This window comes from Carlito syrichta, unplaced genomic scaffold (assembly GCF_000164805.1).
Source record: "Carlito syrichta isolate Samal-C Ts95f unplaced genomic scaffold, Tarsius_syrichta-2.0.1 Scaffold82265, whole genome shotgun sequence".
Taxonomy (NCBI): Eukaryota; Metazoa; Chordata; class Mammalia; order Primates; family Tarsiidae; genus Carlito; species Carlito syrichta.
Genome location: NW_007026361.1, coordinates 315,084 through 334,827, shown reverse-complemented (window position 1 = coordinate 334,827; position 19,744 = coordinate 315,084). Strand labels below are relative to the sequence as shown.

The following is a 19,744-nucleotide window of genomic DNA, read 5'->3' as shown; positions in this document are numbered from 1 at the left end:
ATGTAGTACAAAGGAATCTTCTATATTGCTGATGAGACTACAAAGTTTTACAAGTAGTCCGGAAAACAACAGGATGGTTTTTAAAAATAATGCCACTAGTAGGATACTCAGTGGTCTGATAAATTACATCATTAGATAAACAGTCAAGTAAAACTCTTGCATATGTTTATCAGAATACACAGCAGTTCTTCCTAGCAGATTTCTTCATAATACCAAAAAAGGGGGAAGCAACCCAACTTATCAGATCTATTTTATGTGCCTTTTTAGATTCACTCAAGCCCATGTGCCCACTAGGCCTTGCCTGCTTACTTAGCGGAAAGTCCTGACTACTGCTGCTCTTACCTTATTTCCTACCATTACCAGTTCTTTCAGTCTCTTCTGACTGCGATTGAGCACAGCTTATGTGTTCCACACAGTGAGGCACTGTAAGAGCTGTAACAAGTGAGAAGACCATGTCTGATTTGTCTAGACCATTGTGGTTCTAGCTCTTCTGATATTTCTGGGCCCGGGCAAAGTGCTATGCCACAGAGTATAGAAGCTGGTTTCCCTAGAAGTTGCCCAGAGGAGCTGGATAATATAATCCAAAAATTTGGGACAGTTAACAACTAGAGAGTAAACTATAATTGACAAGAGAAAACAGACTAAAAGGTATCAGTCGATAAGCTCTTCTTTCTCTTTCCTGGAAGGCTGGATTTAAGGTTTAGTGGTTCCATATGGTCTGCCTTGGAAGACTATCCTATATCACAAGCAACAGGCTATATTTTCCTATGAAATTACAGTCAGCTCAGAAACATTCCACCTTGTATAATTTTCCTTCATTCTGTTTCACATTTCATTGTCACTTATTCTAGCTTTCCTGAGATCATTCCTAACAACATCTCAGCATACTAGCTTTTTTCCAGATTCTGTTTTTCTAGAGAACACGGGCTAAGACAGTTACTGATGAAGATTGGATAAATAAACTGTGGAGTAGTCACACAATGTGGAATTTCACACAGAGATGAACTAACTATATTTTAGTTACAGGCAAGGATATGAGTAAGTACCAATAAAACAATATTGAGTAAAAAATGTATTAAAAGACTCCATACAACAACTTTTTAAGAAAGGTTCAACACATAATATTAAACAAAATATTTAGGCATATGTATGTGATTAAACAATTTTTAACAAGCAAGGGAATAAAAAATACAAAATGGCTGATGTTCTACTTCTTGGGCTGGATAAAGAATTTATTAGTTTTCATTGTATTATTAAAGTAAAACAAAAGATGGTTATGCACAAGCAAATTACGACATTGTGTTATAAACCTAAGAATAATTAAACACTGTGCATCCAAGCACCTGAATAGAAGGAAAGCAAGAAAAAAGGGGGGGCTGGTAGAGAAAATAGAAATAGCAAATAAAGATAATACAAAGAATGATTTTTCAGGCTTTGATAAAGCAAGGCTAGTATTGACTCATTTAAACATTATTTACACCTTTTTGGCATGTAGAAATCCCAGAGTCCGTCAGAAAAAAAACAAAACATAAAAATGATTTAAAAGACAATCAATTGATTTCTCATACTTACTGCTAGAAGTTTATCTCCAATCTGAAGTTTGCCATCTTTATGTGCTGCACCTCCTTCAATTATTTTAGTTACATAGATGCTATTATCCCCAGGAATATGCTGATTTCCAACACCTCCAGCAATGCTGAACCCAAGACCTGCTTGGAAAATATTAGTTTTAGATTATCATCGATAAATTTGAACTTAAGCTCCAAAAGAAATGGTTGGAAACTAGAAGGTAATTATTCCATTACATGAATGTTTTTTAAAATAGAAAACAATTCAGTTATCTACTCCCAAGTATGTATTCTGAAATCAGGAGACAAGTATAAATACAGCTGCTTCTATGGTTACAAAAAGATTCCTTTCTTCCAACCCTCAGGTTTTTTCTCAAAATCTTTTGGTAAATGCACTAAAGAGACATCGTAAAATTATGCTTTACTTCTGTTTGCATCATTTGTGCTTCTTACTAATACTTTTAATATTTTTCACAAGATTAAAATGATTGAGATAAAATAATAAAATTGTCTATTGGTGGTGGGAGAAACCAAGAAGCTTTAAAACTGTGGATACTTTTGTTCTTTTTTTCAATATTCTATGAATTAGCAATTTAAAATACGAATTCCTGTAATTCATAAATCCCATAGCTTTAATACCAAATTTTCAGCTCTCTATTCCTTTTTTCATGTTGGAATCCTACCTCTTCTATGAAGCCACACATTGAAATTAGTATTTCCATTTAGTCTCAATCCCATCAGTGTTTTCAAAATTCAGAAATCACATCTTAACAGTCCTTATTGCAGATGTAATAGCTCACAATATACACTACAAAACCTTTCTTCTATCTTAGCCTGTGAAAATGTATTTAAAGCACTTTGTAGATTAATTACCACAAGTTAATATCAACACTATATATGACTTTAAAGTGTTCAAGGACAAGAACATTTCATTTCTTCTAATGCTAGAAGTCTTTCTCATAATGATACTTAGTAAAAACAGGCACAAATCTACTTATAAGTAGAGAGTTTGTTCCCTACTTTTAAAAACGATTAAAGATAGGTTAAACAAATTTTGAATATAAAAAAAAAAAATCACATGGAATTTATTATAAATTTATATATTTGTGCACAGCAGTAAAATGTGTAAAAGTATACATAGATTAACATATGAACTTTCAAATATTGCAATGTAGGAACGTAAACATTCTAAAATTCTATTTAAAACAAAAATCAGGCCCGGCTCAGTGGCTCAGCCTGTAATCCCAGCACTTTGGGAGGCCGAGGCGAGTAGACTGCCTGAGCCCGTGGGTTCGAGACCCACCCGGGCAACTTGGTGAGACCTTGTCTCTACAACAAATAAAAAATTAGCTGGGTGTGGTAGCGCACGCCTGTAGTTCCGGCTGCTTGGAAGGCTGAGGTAGAAGGATTGCTGGAGCCCACCAGGTTGAGGCTGTAGTGGCACACTCCACTCCAGTCTGAGCAACAGAGTGAGACTCCAACTCAAAAAAAAAAAAATCAGTAGAGATGACAGAGAAATTTTTAAAATTCACTCAAGTGCTGTAGAAGATTACAGTACTGTTAATCTTAGAATATATGTCATAAATAAGTTCATAGGTATAGTTAATTCAGAGATTTCTTACTTAATAATTTCTCTTACTTTGTTTTATAACATACCTTTAGGTCCTTTAATGAGCTTTATTTCCATAATTTTTTCTGATACTGGTTTCCGTCTTTTCACATACAAGCGTACAATAGACCCTGCTTCTTTCAAAGCTTCAACTGCTTTGCTATGTGTTACATCCCGAACATCGACTTCATTTACTCGCAATATACAGTCATTGACCCTGAGAAAAAAATGAATTATAAAAAATAAATGTTAGAAAATGTATCAGTTTTCCACTTTGCCAATTTTTTGTTTTTATTTTTAAGTTAAACAGAACTATTTACTCCAGAAAACATAAATGAAGAAACTGCAAGTCAAATTCCAATGTATCAAAAAAATTCCAATGTATCAAATACTAATATAAGTAAATGCAAACATTTCTCAAAGACTAGTAAAAAAGCAATTAAAATAGGGCAAATAACAGATTGTACAGAAATACTAACAGTAACTGCAGCTATCATTTGTATTATTTGTATTATTATGTGCAGGCATTAAGATATACTTTATAAACACAGGAAACATTTATTTAGCACTAATCACATGCCAGGTCACAGAGATAGTAACTGTGAAGACTGAAACTCAGTCTTTGATTTATCCAAAAATAATTTTCAAGTGCCTTTTACAACCTAGATACTAGACTTAAAAGAATAAAGTTATTTCTTGAAATTTATATAAAGTAAAAGATTAGGTCATTTAATTCAAAGGTTTCTTATGTAAACAACTTATCATAATTTGACATGTTATTATGTTTTTTAAAAGTTTGATTTGTTCCTAGTCCTAACCTTTCCCCTAGTTCTGGTCTCAGTTTTGATTATGCAGTATTCCATTAAGAAAAAATGATGATCTTCTCAAATTGGGCAGGGAGGGAGAACAATACATACTTAAAGATTAAAACTGGCCCTAACAAGCTAATTAAATCTAATTAACCTTCTTAAGTGAAAAGAAATTCTATATCCCCAAAGACAGTGATACACTCTTGAAGTTATAATTACAGGTACGTTCTTCAGTGAAACAAAGGGAACATATTAGTTTTCACATAAGCAGCACAAATAAAAGAATAAAAGAATCAGTAAGTAAATGTCTATATTTATATAAATGTCAATTTATTGATTTTTATATCTAATTAATTTCCTTAATATACCACCTCTCATACCCAATGAGAAGTTGAAAAACTGAAGAGCTGCATAAAGTACAGTCTCAAAATAAGATACTGTTTTTATTTTTTTTGAGCTGGAGTCACCCAGACTAGAGTGCAATGGCACGCTCCCGGTCACCGTAGCCTCGACCTGCTGGGCTCCAGAGATCTTTCCACCTCAGTCTTTCAAGTAGTCAGAACTACAGGCATGCGCTACCACGCCCGGCAAATTTTTAATTTATTGTAGAGATGAGGTCTCGCCAAGTTGCCTGGGCTGGTCTTGAACCCACTTGCCTTGGCCTCCCAAAGTGCTGAGATTACAGGCTGAGCCACTGAGCCCGGCCAAGATGCTGTTTTTAACAGCTCACATAAAATCTTCAGCCTAAAATTTCAGGCTGTCACTATAAATACAAGCAAGGAAATATAAAAAGTACCATAATTTATGGCCAAAACAAAGTTTGCAAAAGATATCTTCCAAAATGGAACACTAAATTTAGACAAGAGACCAATATTAGTTTCATGTATTCAATTAAGAAAATATTAGGTTGGGCACGGTGGCTCACACCTATAATCCCAGCACTTTGGGAAGCCAAGGTAGGAGGACTGCCTGAGCTGATGGGTTTGAGACCAGCATGGCAACTTGGCGAGACCTCATCTCTACAGTAAATCAAAATATTAGTCAGGCATGGTGGTACGTGCCTGCAGTTCCAGCCACTTGGAAGGCTGAGACAGAAGGATCACCTGAGCCCAGCAGGTTGAGGCTGTGGTGACCGTGTCCATGTCACTGCACTCTGGCCTGGGAGACAGTGAGACTCTAACTCAATAAATAAATAAATAAAAGAGAAAATATTAAAGTGCGCATGTATTTTATTCTTTGTGGTATGAGATATAACTCAGATATGTATTATCCTCTGCATTTTTAAAAAAATCCTCTATATCTTAAATAAGTCTATATACGTTTCCCAGCCAGAAGGGAAATGAAAAGCATTTTGTGAATGTATTTGAAAATACAAAGAGAAACTCATGATTTTTTTTTTTTTTTTTTTGAGTTGGAGTCTCACTCGGTTGCCCAGACTGGAATGCAGTGGCTGCTCCCGGCCACCGCAGCCTCGCCTGCTAGGCTCCGGCGATCCTTCCGCCTCAACCTTCCGAGTAGCTGGAATTACAGGCATGCACTACCATGCCTGGCTGGTTTTTTGATTTATTGTAGAGATGAGGTCTCGCTGCCCAGGCGGGTCTCGAACCCACGGGCTCAGGCAATCCACTCACCGCCTCCCAAAGGCGCGGGATTACAGCCTGAGCCACCGAGCCCGGCAAGAAACTCATGATTTTTTATACATATGCTCACAAACATTTAAACCATCTAATTTATTATTCAAAATGTTATAATATTTAAGATGAAACGGAATTCCTAAACAAAAGGAGGGAAACAATGTTTAGAGTGTAATTATCTCACTCACTCACTTGAATGTTATTTGAGTTATTATGATAGTGTTTCTTATTTGTATTTATTCCTTGTCTAGTTTGCTTCAAGAAAAATACACAAAGTGGATTCAGCATCATAATAGAAAGCACTAAACATACCGCAATCTTCCATCTTGGGCAGCTGCACCCCCTGTGATAATTTTGGTAATGAAAATACTTGAGTCATCTCCAATGTGTGGGTTGTCTGTACCGCCTGCAATACTGAAACCAAGTCCTGAATTTCCCTGAGGACAGAGGGAAAAAAATGAAACTTAATAAGATTTATCTTTAATGATAAATTCCTGTCATTAGAAGATCTACAAACTGTACTAACCTAGAGAGTACATATAAAAGTATATGTGTGGGTAATATAAGCAGATTCTCAATTAAATGTATATGCCCTTAAAATAAGGAAAGTCCTTTCAGAGGCATTACCTACTGAGTAGGTGAGGTTGAAGAAAATGTACTGAGTACTTGTGAAATCTAGTCTGCAGTTCTTTCTTTAAAAATATGTGTAATCTGCCATTGGATTAGTTAGCCATCTGCAAAGGTGTCACTATAAGTTTCTTTTAGACTACACATCTCAGTCATGTTTGGTAGAGAAAAATCTCTCTTAAGAAACAAGCAAGTGATCTTTCTCCTGCTATTATTTCTGAAAAGTAAAACCAATATATGATTTCAGTCTTTGACAAAGTGAATGGGGATGGTGCTTTTTTCCTGCTAACTTGCCATCAGTTTATTTTTAAATGACCAAATGGTAGCTGTTAAGCAATAGCTGCTATCATTCCCTGACATGTTTAACCAATATACCTGACTAGCAAAAGGTATTTTTTCATACTGAAAGCCCAACTGGAGAACTTAAGACTGGTGAGCTTTCTTGATAGAAAAGTAAATTTTGCCAAAGTAACTCTACTTTTACCTTGTTTACAAGCTGAAGAAACTAGATTTTTCAGTAATATTTTCAACACAGAAAGGGTTTTATTGCTACAAAAGGCTTTTAAAAACAATTTATGTGAACAATGGTATTTAAAATTGTTTACTTTTGCAAGAATGTTCTAACTTGATTTCAGGCAACTCAAGTAAGTGGAAATATTCTGAAACTAGTATTTAACTGTTAGTACTACATAGCTTAAACACCTACTCTATCACCATTTGTCTTAAAATTCTATTTTAATTTAAAAATGGTTTCCAATCTAAACCCTTTAAGAGTTACTAGAATCTCAGTAACAATACCAGTAGATTGTGGGAGGTTACTAGATCACTTAGATACTTGAGTTCTTTAACTAGTGAAATATACAATGTACAATCCAACTAAGCAAAAAGAGTTTAAAAGGCAGTGGGAATGAATGAAAAAAAAAATGAATAAAATAAGAAGTTAGGAGATGTCATTAAAATACCTTATTAAAATATGTACAATACATTAATAATGTTCTTACTTAAATGTTATTCAAGCATCCACCTAAACTTGAGCAGGTGACCTGCATTTAAGTAGTTGGCAGTAAGTTATACACATAAAATATACATGTAAAAGACCTTCTCAGGTCTATTTACTTTTCTTAGAGTCTATTCTGGCTTCAAACATAAGCAAATGTAACCATCTAAGGATTTAATCGTAAACATACATTCAGTTATTTAGGAAATTTACTAAGTGTCCATAAAATGCTAGCCAGACGAGGTGATATTACTGAAATACAGTATAAACTGAATGCAGATATTCTTAAGGAGAAAATATATCTTTAAGAAAATCCACATATCTGAATCATACCCTTAGGTTATTTTCTGTCTGAGTGAGTACATGATAATAAGTTTTTAATAGTCTTGTCCGTTATAACTATAGTTATTTTGTTAGGAAAGAAAAATAATGCAATGACCATGTTACTAGCATACTAAATACTATTTAAAAGGAATAATAATATTTAATTATGTACATATATAAGATAAAAACAAGATTTAAAAAATAAGAAATATCTGGGAGACTAGAAGAGGCTAAGAAGATATTAACTAAATGTCATGTGGTATCCTGGAAGAGAAAAACATAAAACATAAAGAAATCTGAGCACAGGCTTCAGTTAATAATAATGTATCTATACTGGTTCATTATTTGAAACAAATGTACTCAAATAATGTAAGATGCTAACAATAGGGGAAGCTGAGTCCAGGGTAAATGGAAACTTTTGAGAGACTATCTTTACAACTTTTCTGTAAATCTAAAACTATTTTAAAATAAAAAAAATTTATTTAAAAAACAAGGTCATAGCCGGGCTCGGTGGCTCAGCCTGTAATCCCGTGCCTTTGGGAGGCTGAGGTGAGTGGATTGCCTGAGCCTGCGGGTTTGAGACCCGCCTGGGCAGCGAGACCTTCTCTCTACAATAAATCAAAAAATCAGCTGGGTGTGGTAGCGCATGCCTGTAATTCCGGCTACTCGGAAGGCTGAGGCGGAAGGATCACTGGAGCCCAGCAGGTTGAGGCTGCGGTGGCCGGAAGCGGGCACTGCACTCCAGTCTGGGCGACAGAGTGAGACTCCAACTCAAAAAAAAAAAACAAAACAAAAACAAGGTCACTACAGAAAAGAACCATGTTCTAAAAATACCTTGGTTAATTTTAAGATGAGTAAACTTATAAAAAGAAAATATCATATGGTTCTCATTTTGAAAGACAGTCTCCCTCGGATTCTAAATGAAAGAGCAGTATATTTCAAAGTTCGTTTAAAAAACAGATTAAGAAAATTAAGAGTTTTTACCCTTTCAAGTGTGATTTCTTCATATTCATAATCTGCATCTGTGCCATTAACCTAATGGAGGAAAAGAAAAGTAGCTCAGAAATTCAGAGTGTAAAATCTGAAATGGCAAGACATAATTTTTGCATGATTTATTAATGAAAACCTGTTAAATGTGACAGTAATAAAATAAAATAGCTTCATTTAAATAATGTAATGGAAGATTTTCAAGGAATAGAAGAGTATAAATGTGATTAATGAGTCAATCAACATCATGACTTTCAAACAGAGGAAGGGTACACTCAGCTTTTGAACTTTGTCTCTTTTCTCTGCCTTGATCCACACATCCAATCAGTTGCCAACTCTTCCTGATTATTGAATATGTCAATTTTTCTGAAAAACATCATTTCTTCATTCTCATTTTTTATTACCTTGATTCAGGCATTTGTTAAACCTCTACTGGAATACTGCCAATACAAATGGCCCCATCATTTAGATTAGTATTCCCTTCTGCCCAAATCACTCTATGGTTTTTCTTTTCTTTTCTTTTTTTGAGGTGGAATCTCACTCTGTTGCCCAAGCTGGAGGGCTGGAGTGCAGTGACACGCTCATGGCCACCTTGGCCTCAATCTACTAGTCTCAAGTGATTCTTCTGCCTCAGCCTTCCAAGTAGCTAGAACCACAGGCATGCACCACTATGCCTAGTAATGTTTTGATTTATTGTAAAGATGAGATCTCGCCAAGTTACCCAGGCTGGTCTTGAACTTCTTTCCATTACATATCCTGTAATTTCCCACTTCTCCATTGGAAACTTGTGCTTTCTCTATCACAAAAGCACTTGCACATTTTATGTCCAAATCAGATTCACCAGTCAAGATCTTGTTCATAATTTAGAGACCAAGCACATTCTCTTACTCCCTTCAATTTATTACCTATTCTCTCTTGAAAGAATTCTCAGTGAGGGGCATGGGTGAAAGGTAAGAAGCCCCTGAAATCAGATTAACCAGGGTTTGAATCCTTGCTTTAAAATTTCTTGTGATGTGAGGCTGGGCAAAATAAGTCAAATGGGGATTGCGATAAATTATATTTCTGAAGATGCCTCACATATTCCATCTCACCTGTTCTTTTGAAGTATGACTAAATCATCCTACCGTCAAGAGAGGTGTAGTATATTTCCCCTTCCCTTAGATATAGACAAGCCTTGTTACTAGCTTTCATTTAAAAAAAAGGTGGGCAACTCTCTCAGCCCCCCCCGTCCCCACTGTGGGAGCTTTTCTGTCCTCTTAATAAATCCTGCTTTCAAAAAATAAAGAAGTGACACAAATGATGGTGAGTCGTTTTCAAGGTTAGGTCATATGATGCTTTGTAGTGTTTTCTTTAGTCTTAGAATGTATTTTTCTAGAACTCAGTAGCTATAATGTGAGGAAAACTCAAACAGCCCAAAGAAAGATACAAATGAAGGAGAATCCAGGCCCTTGGGCAACAGACCCAGGTGCACTCTAAACCAGCAACTACTATCAACTGCCAAGCCATGTGAATAAGGATATTTGGACTTCCCAGCTTTTCCAGTGTCTCCTTCAACACCATTTAAAGCAGAACCATCCAGTTAATCCAAAAACTCATGAGAAACAATGAACTGTTGTTTTTTAAGCCACTAAGCTTCAGTGTAGTTTGTTACACAATGTTAGATAACTAAAACAGAAATAACAAAACCTATGTAAGGTACTTTGGTTTCTTCTTCACTATACTATAAAAAAGTAACTTTTAATTCAGGTCTAATATAGGGCCTAGGAGTTTTTTCTTGGAGTACTTTTGAAGCCCATCTCTACTACCCTTTGGGTTCTTCTGGTTCCTGTGGATTAAAACCCAATTACTACTTTGCGTCCACTTCTTTCTCACCTAAAGACATTTTCCACTTGTTTTAGAGATATGTTCTGAAAGCATTTACACATATTTTTATCTACAACGTCTATGCATCTGTTATACAGGAAGGTCATACATGTGCATATCCTGTTGACTTGACTGGAAGTCCTTTGTTATGAGTAAAAACAAAATTAATTATTTGAAGCTATATCCCTTTTCTTATTCTAAAGGCTGTTTGTATTGTCTTTATTCTTTCTTCTTCAGATTATCAGTCTTTATCAAAGTAGTTTTAACATTATTGATGAATCTATAACATTTCATGCTATTACTTTCCACTTTTATTTTTTAACAATTCCTTATTCTTTCTTTAGACTTTTAGAAAAAGCCTTTTAAGTTAAATTTTCCATTTATGCTTACTCTTTTCTGTTTTTAGAAACCTCCATTATCAGGTCGGGCACGGTGGCTTAGCCTGTAATCCTAGCACTTTGTGAGGCTGAGGTGAGAGGATTACTTGAGCCTGGGGGTTTGAGACCAGCCTGCAACTTTGTGAGACCTTATCTCTACAATAAGACACGCGTGGTGGCATGTGTCTGTAGTTCCAGCTACTTGGAAGGCTGAGGCGGAAGGATCACCTAAGTCTAGCAGATCAAGGCTGTGGTGGCTGTGAGCACTTCAGACTGGACGACAGAGTGAGACTCCAACTCAAAAAACAAACAAAAAAACCTCCATTATGTTTTACAAATTTTCCTTGGCATATGGATTAGCCAAATCTCAAAATTTCTACACTGGGCTCTATTTTTGTTCATTTGTTTATTTCCACGTAATAAAAAATTTTGTTCCAGAAAATATTTCCAAATGAGTATGTGCTTTTAAGGACCCTTTTGGTGTTAACATGTAAAATTTTGGTATTATCTTATGATTTCTGTCTCAACAAATCTGAGATTTTTACCACTAAGTCTCCTCACGACTTAGTAAATGTTCCTGGTGCTTAATTTAATGCTAGTTCATGATGTTGGCTTCCAGGTAGCATAGAGCGAGGTTTTCAGGTAGCCTTGAGTGATTTTAAAAATGTGAAGCAGAAAAAGGCTATATGGACATCTAGTAACTTTATTCCTCAATCCTCAATAACTTGAAACTGTCTGGTAATTTCAAATACAGAGACAAGTCAATAACATTAAACACATTCACACTGAGCTTCTAAGGGCCAAGAGTGTATTATCAAAAACAAATTTTTTTGTGGGCAGAACATTTAAAATCTACTCAGCCATTTCCAAGCATGCAATACATTGTTATTAACTCTAGGTGCCCTGTACAATAGATCTTAAGTTACTGTTTGCCTAAAATTGTGTATCCTTTTACCAACATCTCCCCATTTCCTTCCCCTTCCCTGGGAGGTAACCACCATTCTACTCTTCCTTCTTTGAGTCTGGCTTTTTAAGATTCTACATGTAAGTGAAATCATGATTTGTCTTTGTGCCTGGCTTATTTCACTTAATATGATGTCCCCCAGGTTCACCCATGTTGTCACAAATAACAAAATTTTATTCGTTTTAAGTGTATAGTATTCCATTGTGTGTAATATATACCACATTTTCTTTATCTATTCATTTGCCAAGATACTTAGGTTGTTTCCATATCTTGGCAATAGTACATAATGCTGCACTGCAAAGAACACCAGAGTGCAAGTATTTCTTTGGAATACTGATTTAAGTGAGAATGCTGGGTCATACAGCAGTTCTACTTTTAATTTTTTGAAGAAACGTCCATAGTGTTTTCCATAATCGCTGTACTAGATTTCTATACCACAGCCAACACTTGCTATCTTTTGCCATCCTAACGGGAGTGAAGTGATGTGTCACTGTGGTTTTAACTTGCATTTCCCTGATAGCTAGTGATGCTGAGCAGTTTTCACCTATTGGCCGTTATATGTTTTTTGAGAAATGTCTTTCAGGTATTTTGTCCATTTTTAAATTGGATTGTTTTCTTGCTATTGATTTCAGTTCTTTACATATTTTCTATATTAACCCCCCTGAGACTTAAGGTTCACAAATATTTTCCTCTCATTCTGTAGGTTGTCTCTATACTCTGTTGATTGCTGCCTTTGCTGTGAAAAAGCTTGATGCAATTCCATTTGTCTGTTTTTATTTTCACTGCCTATACTTTTGGAGGTCAAACATTCTTTGTCCAGTCTAAGGTCAAGAAGTTTTCCCCCTATGTTTTCTTTTATAAAACAAAGTTTCCCCCCTATGTTTTACAGTCTCACTTATTAACATTTATGTAGTTAATCTATTTTTTCTTTATTTTTCTTGAGTCAGGATTCCATACTGTCTCCCAGGCTAGAGTACAGTGGCATGATCATGGCTCACTGCAGCCTCGATCTCCTGAGCTCAAGCAATCCTCTTCCCTCAGTTTCTCAAGTAGCTAGGCGTGTCTCCATGCCCAACTAATTTGCTGACTTTTTGTAGGACAAGGTCTCACGGTGTGGCCCTCGCTGGTTTCAAGCTCCTGGGCTTAAGCAATCCTCTCACCTTGGTCTCCCAAAGTGCTGGCATTACAGACATGAGTCACCATGCCTAGCCTGGCCTTAATCCATTTTAAGGTGATTTTCTTTTTGATATGGAGTGAGAAAAGGGTCAATTTTCATTGTTCTGCATGAGGATATCCAGTTATCCCAACACCACTTATTGAAGTCACTGTCCTTTCCCCCCATGTGTGCTCTCAGCACTTTGACAATGATGGGTTTACCATAAACTTGAGAATTTGTCTTTGGGCTCTCTATTCTAGTCCATTAGTCTATTTATCTGTTTTTGTGCCATGCTCTTTTGATTACCTTAGTTTTGCAGCAGATTTTGGATATAACAGTATGAGGCCTTAAGCTTTGTTCTTTTTGTTCAAGATTGCTCTGGCTATCTTTTGAAGCTCATTATAAACATTAGAAGTGTATTTCCTATTTTGCGAAAAATATTAAAATTTTGGCTGCATCAGTAGCTCATCTGGGGTACTATGAACATTTTAACAATATTAATTATTCCAAGCCATGAACACAGGATATCTTTTCATTTATCTATGTCTTCAATTACTTTCATCAATGTGTTACAGTTTTCAGTGTACAGATCTTTCACCTCTTTGATTAAATTTATTCCTAAGCATTTTATTTTATTTTGGTGGTATAGTAAACGGCATGAAATGAAAGAAGTCAGACCTTATAACTGATACCACAGAAATATTAAGGATCAAAAGAGATGAAGACAAATTCTGACCTTTTTCTCTACTTTACCAATTTCCTAACAAAGGGGTGAGAAGAGAAGGGTTTTTAAATTAAATATAATGTGGTTTACTTTCCAACCTGACTCTGGCATAATATAACAGATAAATAAGGAAAATCAAAATTATTTTATGACCCTCTCTTTTGGGAATTCCTAGGCATTTTTAAGACACTTACTTATTCTCTCTAAAGTCTGTTGCCTATGAAGCTTTATCTATGTACTAAAATAAAAAACTTGACTCCCTTATCATTGCTCAAGTTATCCATTGCCTTTACAGTAAGTCATACAGATGAACATTCAAGTTACAAATCTGAAAGATGCATATCTGTATTTTTAAAATGTAATTTTTCTCTCCACTGGTGTCAGTACAGTCTGTTAAATACATACAGTACTATATAACCAATTGTGTTAGTTGAGTACCTAGGCTAACTTTGTTGGACTTTAAAAAAACTGAACTACAAATGTGTTTTCAGGATGGGGATTGCTGGGGATTTCCTGTATTAGTTAGTAAGATAACTCTTACTAACTAATTGCTAGCCTGGAGATCTTTTAATCTACCTATAACTTGGCAAGCCTCTACTTAGAGATACCCTAACCTCCTGGACTGAACCAGGTAAATCCCACATGTACTGATTTATTGCTTTTTGTGCCTTCTACCCTCCTAAAATGTATACAACCAAGCTATAATTCAATCATGGCAGGCACACATTTCAGGATCTCCTGGGTGTCACAAGCTTAATTTCACTCATATTTGGCTCAGAATGAACCATTTTAAATATTTTAGAGTTTGGCATTTTTCATCACCAGAGGCTACTATGAACAATTATGTGCCAACAAACTGGATAACCTATAAGAGACAGATAAATTCCTAGAAATGTAAACCTATCTAGAATTATGAAGAAATAGACAATGAACAGATCGATATGAGTAAAGAGGTTGAATCAGTAATAAAAAACTCTCATCAAAGAAAAGTCCAGAGTGTGACAGCTTTATGACTGAATTCTAACAAACATTTAAAGAAGAACTGCTAACGATCCTTCTCAAACTCTGCCAAAAAATTGAACAAATCCGAACTCTTGCAAACTCATTGAATGAGGCAAGCATAACCCTGATCCCAAGGCCAGACAAGGATACTACAGGAAAATGAAATTTCAGGCCAATAAACCTAATGAACGTAAACGAAATCCTTAACAAAATACTGGCAAACCAAATTCAAAGCATATTAAGAAGATCATTCACCATGATCAAGTGAGATTTATCCCTGGAAAGCAAAGATGGTTCAACACATGAACATCAACAAATGCGATACACCATATTAACAGAATGAAATTTAAGTTTTATTGCATTTTAATCAATTTAAGTTTACATGGCAACATGTGATTAGTGGTTACTCTATTGGGTAGTGTAGCTCTAGTTGAATCATTAAGTCCAACTCCATCCTTCCAAAATACAGGTACATATTCCTTGTTCTATTCCCCACCCTCTCTTTTTGGGAGCTATGATTGGTACTACACCAAATTTAAAGATTAGCCTGGTGAAAGTGAAGATCTTTACATTGTTTTCCTGCTCAGCAACATGATCTGTTCTCTATTTAAGTATTCTTTGATGCCATTCAGTAAAGCCGTATAGTTATCTTACTACAAACAGTATATTTCCATTTTAGCTGATTACTAAGTATTTCACATTTTTGTTAAATAATTCATTAGACTCATATTAGCATATTGAAAAAGTATTTACTAAACTTTTCTTTTCCCCTGATACCAAGAATCATTTCAGAACTGTATAACTTTTAAATTGTGCATGTTCATTCTTTAACTAAAGTCAAAGAATTGACTTTAATTATAGGTATGTATAATCCATGAAGAAAAGAAAATTTATAACACATATATTCAGTCTCCTACTAGTCCAAGGATTTTTTTTTTTTTTTAAAGAGACAAGGTCTCGCTCTGTCACCCTGGCTAGAGTGCAGTGGCTTAATCATAGCTCACTGCAGCCTCAATCCTCTGGGCTCATACAACCCTTCCATTTCAGCCTCCCAACACATGAGGGCCATCAAGTCCAGTTAATTTTTAAATTTTTTGTAGAGATTATATCTTGCTATGTTGCCCAGGCTGGCCTTGAACTCCTGGGCTCATGCAATCCTCCTGCCTCGACCTCCCAAAGTAAGGCATGAGCTACTGCACCCGGCCAGGATTTTATTTTCAATTTTCTAATCAACCAACATACATACATTCAAACAGAACAAATCCTATTATATTTAAGGCAACAGACTTGTCCAAGGGAAGATAAAAAGAAGCCTAATTTACACATTATTTATTGTTTAGGTTTAATTTATAATACCTTTCTAACGAGAGTAATATAGTAATATCTAAAATTTTATCTATCAATATTCATGACTTGTGGCTCATATTAATACATGATCTCAGGCAATTAAAAACCTCAAAGCCTATATCATCACAAAGCAAAAATCTAAAATTAACATAACTAAACATAAGGCAATAACCCCTAAAGGGTTTACTGAAGTTTTTTTCACAATAATAAATATAGGTTGATTGTAAAATATTGTAGTTATCAGTTATATTGTGTAAGAAAAAAACTGACGTTTATATTATGCAATAAACCTACCAAAGTCCAAGTGAATGAACTTTCCTAACCTTCATAGTTTGTTTTAAGAAAAACAAAGATCAGGGAATAGATGCAAAATTTTAAAATATATTTTGTTTTCTTTACTGGAAGCAGTAGGAACTCCGGAATTTGTTTTTAATTTTATCTTTCCTCAACAACTTTACTATTTAAGGATAGAACAGAAATGGAGAATCAAGCCAATGCCAGTGAAGTTATAATATCTAATACTTAAAATTTAGTATAATATATCTTTTCTAATTGTGAAAGACTGAAAGCTTTCCCTATGGATCAGGAAAAACAAGGATGTTTGCTGCCACCATTTCTATTAAATATCGTAACAGAAACTTCTAGTCAGGGCAATTAGGCAAGAGAGAAATAAAGGCATGTAGATTGGGCAGGAAGAAGTAAAACTATCGCCATTTGCTTATGTCATGATCCTGAATATAGAAAACCCAAAGGAATTTCCATGAAAAAAACTGTTAGAGTTAATAATTGAGTTCTGCCAGGTTGAAGGATATAACGATAAATGCCTAAAGGTCAATTATATTTCCATAAAATAGCAATAAAAGATCCAAAAATACATTAAGAAAACAATTCCATTTCTGACAGCATCAAAAGAATAAAAGACTTAGAATTTAATGAAAAACGTGTAAAACTTGTACATGGAAAATTATAAAAACATTGTTGAAAGAATCAAAGAAATAAATCTACATACTTACACTTAATTGATTTTCTACAAGGGCTCTAAGATTATATTAAATGAGAAAAGAACAGTCTTTCCTTTTTTTTTTTTGAAGGTAAGAAAGCAGGATTTATTGAGTCCAGAAAAGCTCCCACAGCGGGAGGCCCGAAGGGGTTTCCCAAGAATAGTCTTTTCAACAGATGACGATGGGCAAACTGGACATCCAGATGCCGAAGTATGAAGTTGGACCTCTACCTCACACTATACAAGTATTAACTAAAAATGAACTGAAGACCAAAATGTAATTGCTAAAACTATAAAATTCTTAGAAGAAAACGTAAGTGTAAGTCACTGTGATGTTGGATTAGGCAGTGATTTCTTAGATACAATATGAAAAGTTACAAAATGAAAAATATAAAAATTGGACTTCTGTGTTTCAAAGAAAATTATTAGCCAGGCTTGTTGGCTCAGCCTGTAATCCCAGAGCTTTGGGAGGCTGAGGTGAGTGGACTGTCTGAGCCCGCGGGTTCGAGACCTGCCTGGGCAACTTGGCAAGACCTCATCTCTACAATAAATCAAAAATTAGCTGGGCGTGGTAGCGCGCGCCTGTAGTTCCAGCTACTTGGAAGGCTGAGGCTGAAGGATTGCCAGAGCCCAGCAGGTCGAGGCTGCAGTGGCCGAGAGTGGCCACTGCACTCCAGTCTGGGTGACAGAGTGAGACTCTAACTCAAAAAAAAAAAAAAAAAGATTACTGAGAAAGTGAACATATACAATCTACAGAATGGGAGGAAACTTTTGCAACACATATTATCTGATAAAGAACTTGTATCCAAAATGTATAAAGAACTTTTACAAAGCACTAACAGAAGGCAATTAACCCCATTAAAAATGGGCAAAGGATCTAAACAGACTTTTCTTCAAAGAAGATATACAAATGGCCAATAAGCACATGAGAAGATGTTCAGCTTCATTAGTTATTAGGGAAATGCAAATCAAAGCCACAATGAGATATTACTTCATACCCACTAGGATAGTTATAATCAAAAACATTGTTGGTGAGGAATAACAAAATTGGTGAGGATGGACAGGGAGGAATCGGAAATCTCTTACATTGCTGGTGGGAATGTAAAATGGTACAGTAACCTTGGGAGACAGTCTGGGGGTTCCTTGACAGGTTAAACATAATTTAGTCATGTGATCCAGCCCTTGCATTCCTAGGTATACACCCAAGAAAAATGAAAACATATGCCCACATAAAACTTGTAATGACAGTCATATCAGCATTATTCCTAGCAGCTACAAAGCGAACACGACTCAAAATGTACATCAACTGATGAGTAGGTACACAAAATGTAGTATATCCACACAATAGAATATTACTTGGCAACGAAAAGGAATGAATTACTGATACATGAACCTTGAAAACATGAACCTTGAAAACATTATGCTAAATGAAAGAGGCCAGACACAAAGTCTATAAACTATATAATTCTATTTATATGGAAGGTCCAAAATAGACAAATCCATAGTTAGTGAAAGTAGGTAAGTGGTTGCCAGGTTCTGGAAGAAGGGCAAAATGGGGAGTGATTCCTAATGGATACAGTTTCTTTATGGGGTGAAGAAAATGTTCTGGAATTAGAAAGTGGTGATGATGGCACAATGTTGTGAATTAACTCAAAACCACTGAATTGTATACTTTAAAAGAGTGGATACTGTGCTATGTGACTATCTCAACATAAACCTTTTTTAAGGTGAAAAGGCAGGAAAATTTGAGTAATAATATAAATGCAAATTAAAACAATGAGTTCTAAATTAAAATATTTTAACATTATGTTAGCAAAAGGTCAAAAAGTTTATTAATACATTGTGCTGGTGACAGTATGGGTAAAATATGCTAATACATTTTTGTTGAAGTATAAATGGGTAAAACTTTATAAAATGTAAATTGGCAATAATGATCAAATCTAAAAATTAACACACTTTCTAAGCAATTCTATTTATATGAATATATTCTGGTTATATACAGTTGGGTCCTCTAGCTGTTGGTTTTACATCTGTGGAATCAAGAAATTGCTGATGGAAAATACTCATGAAAAAAAACCCAATAAAAATAACACTTCAGCAATTAAAAAATACAGTATAACAACTATTTTTTTTTTTTTTTTAGCTGGAGTCTCACTCTGTCGCCCAGACTGGAGTGCAGTGGCCGCTCCCGGGGCTCAACCTGCTGGGCTCAACCTGCTGGGCTCCGGCGATCCTTCCGCCTCAGCCTTCTAAGTAGATGGAACTACAGGCACGCGCTACCACGCCCGGCTGATTTTTGATTTATTGTAGAGATGAGATCTTGCCAAGTTGTCCAGGCGGGTCTCGAACCCGCGGGCTCAGGCAATCCCCTCACCTCAGCCTCCCAAGGCGCAGGATTACAGGCTGAGCCACCGAGCCCAGCTATAACAACTATTTATATAGCATTTACATTATAGCAGATATTACAAGTAATCTAGAGATGATTTAAAGTATATGAAAGGATGTACATAAGTTATTATATGCAAATACTACATTATTTTACACAAGGGTCTTAAGCCTTAAGCATCTGTGAATTTTGGTATCCATGGGGCTCCTGGAACTAATCCCCAATGGATACTGTGGGATGCTGATACTTGTATATACACAAGAGAGTATCTACAAAAATTATCACTAGGATTTTAAAATGGTAAAAGTTTGAAACCAACACTTAGATATGCCTGCATATGCATAATGTCTACTGAAAGCTTTAGGTAAAA

The 19,744-nt window shown here is 35.4% G+C and overlaps 1 protein-coding gene across 1 annotated transcript in view; it reads right to left on the bottom strand.

Annotated features, from left to right (window-relative positions):
- Positions 1–1,568: 1,568 nt before the first annotated feature.
- Positions 1,569–19,744, bottom strand: part of LOC103257990 (disks large homolog 1-like) — a gene marked incomplete at its 3' end in the record, with an annotated part of 175,682 nt that continues 157,506 nt past the window's right edge. Inside the window, exons 8-11 of the mRNA XM_021711196.1 lie at positions 8,553–8,603; positions 5,933–6,057; positions 3,225–3,394; positions 1,569–1,709 (exon numbers count right to left, since the gene is read on the bottom strand). Coding sequence (XP_021566871.1) covers positions 1,569–1,709; positions 3,225–3,394; positions 5,933–6,057; positions 8,553–8,603 — 487 coding nt within the window. The remainder of the gene's footprint in view (positions 1,710–3,224; positions 3,395–5,932; positions 6,058–8,552; positions 8,604–19,744) is intronic.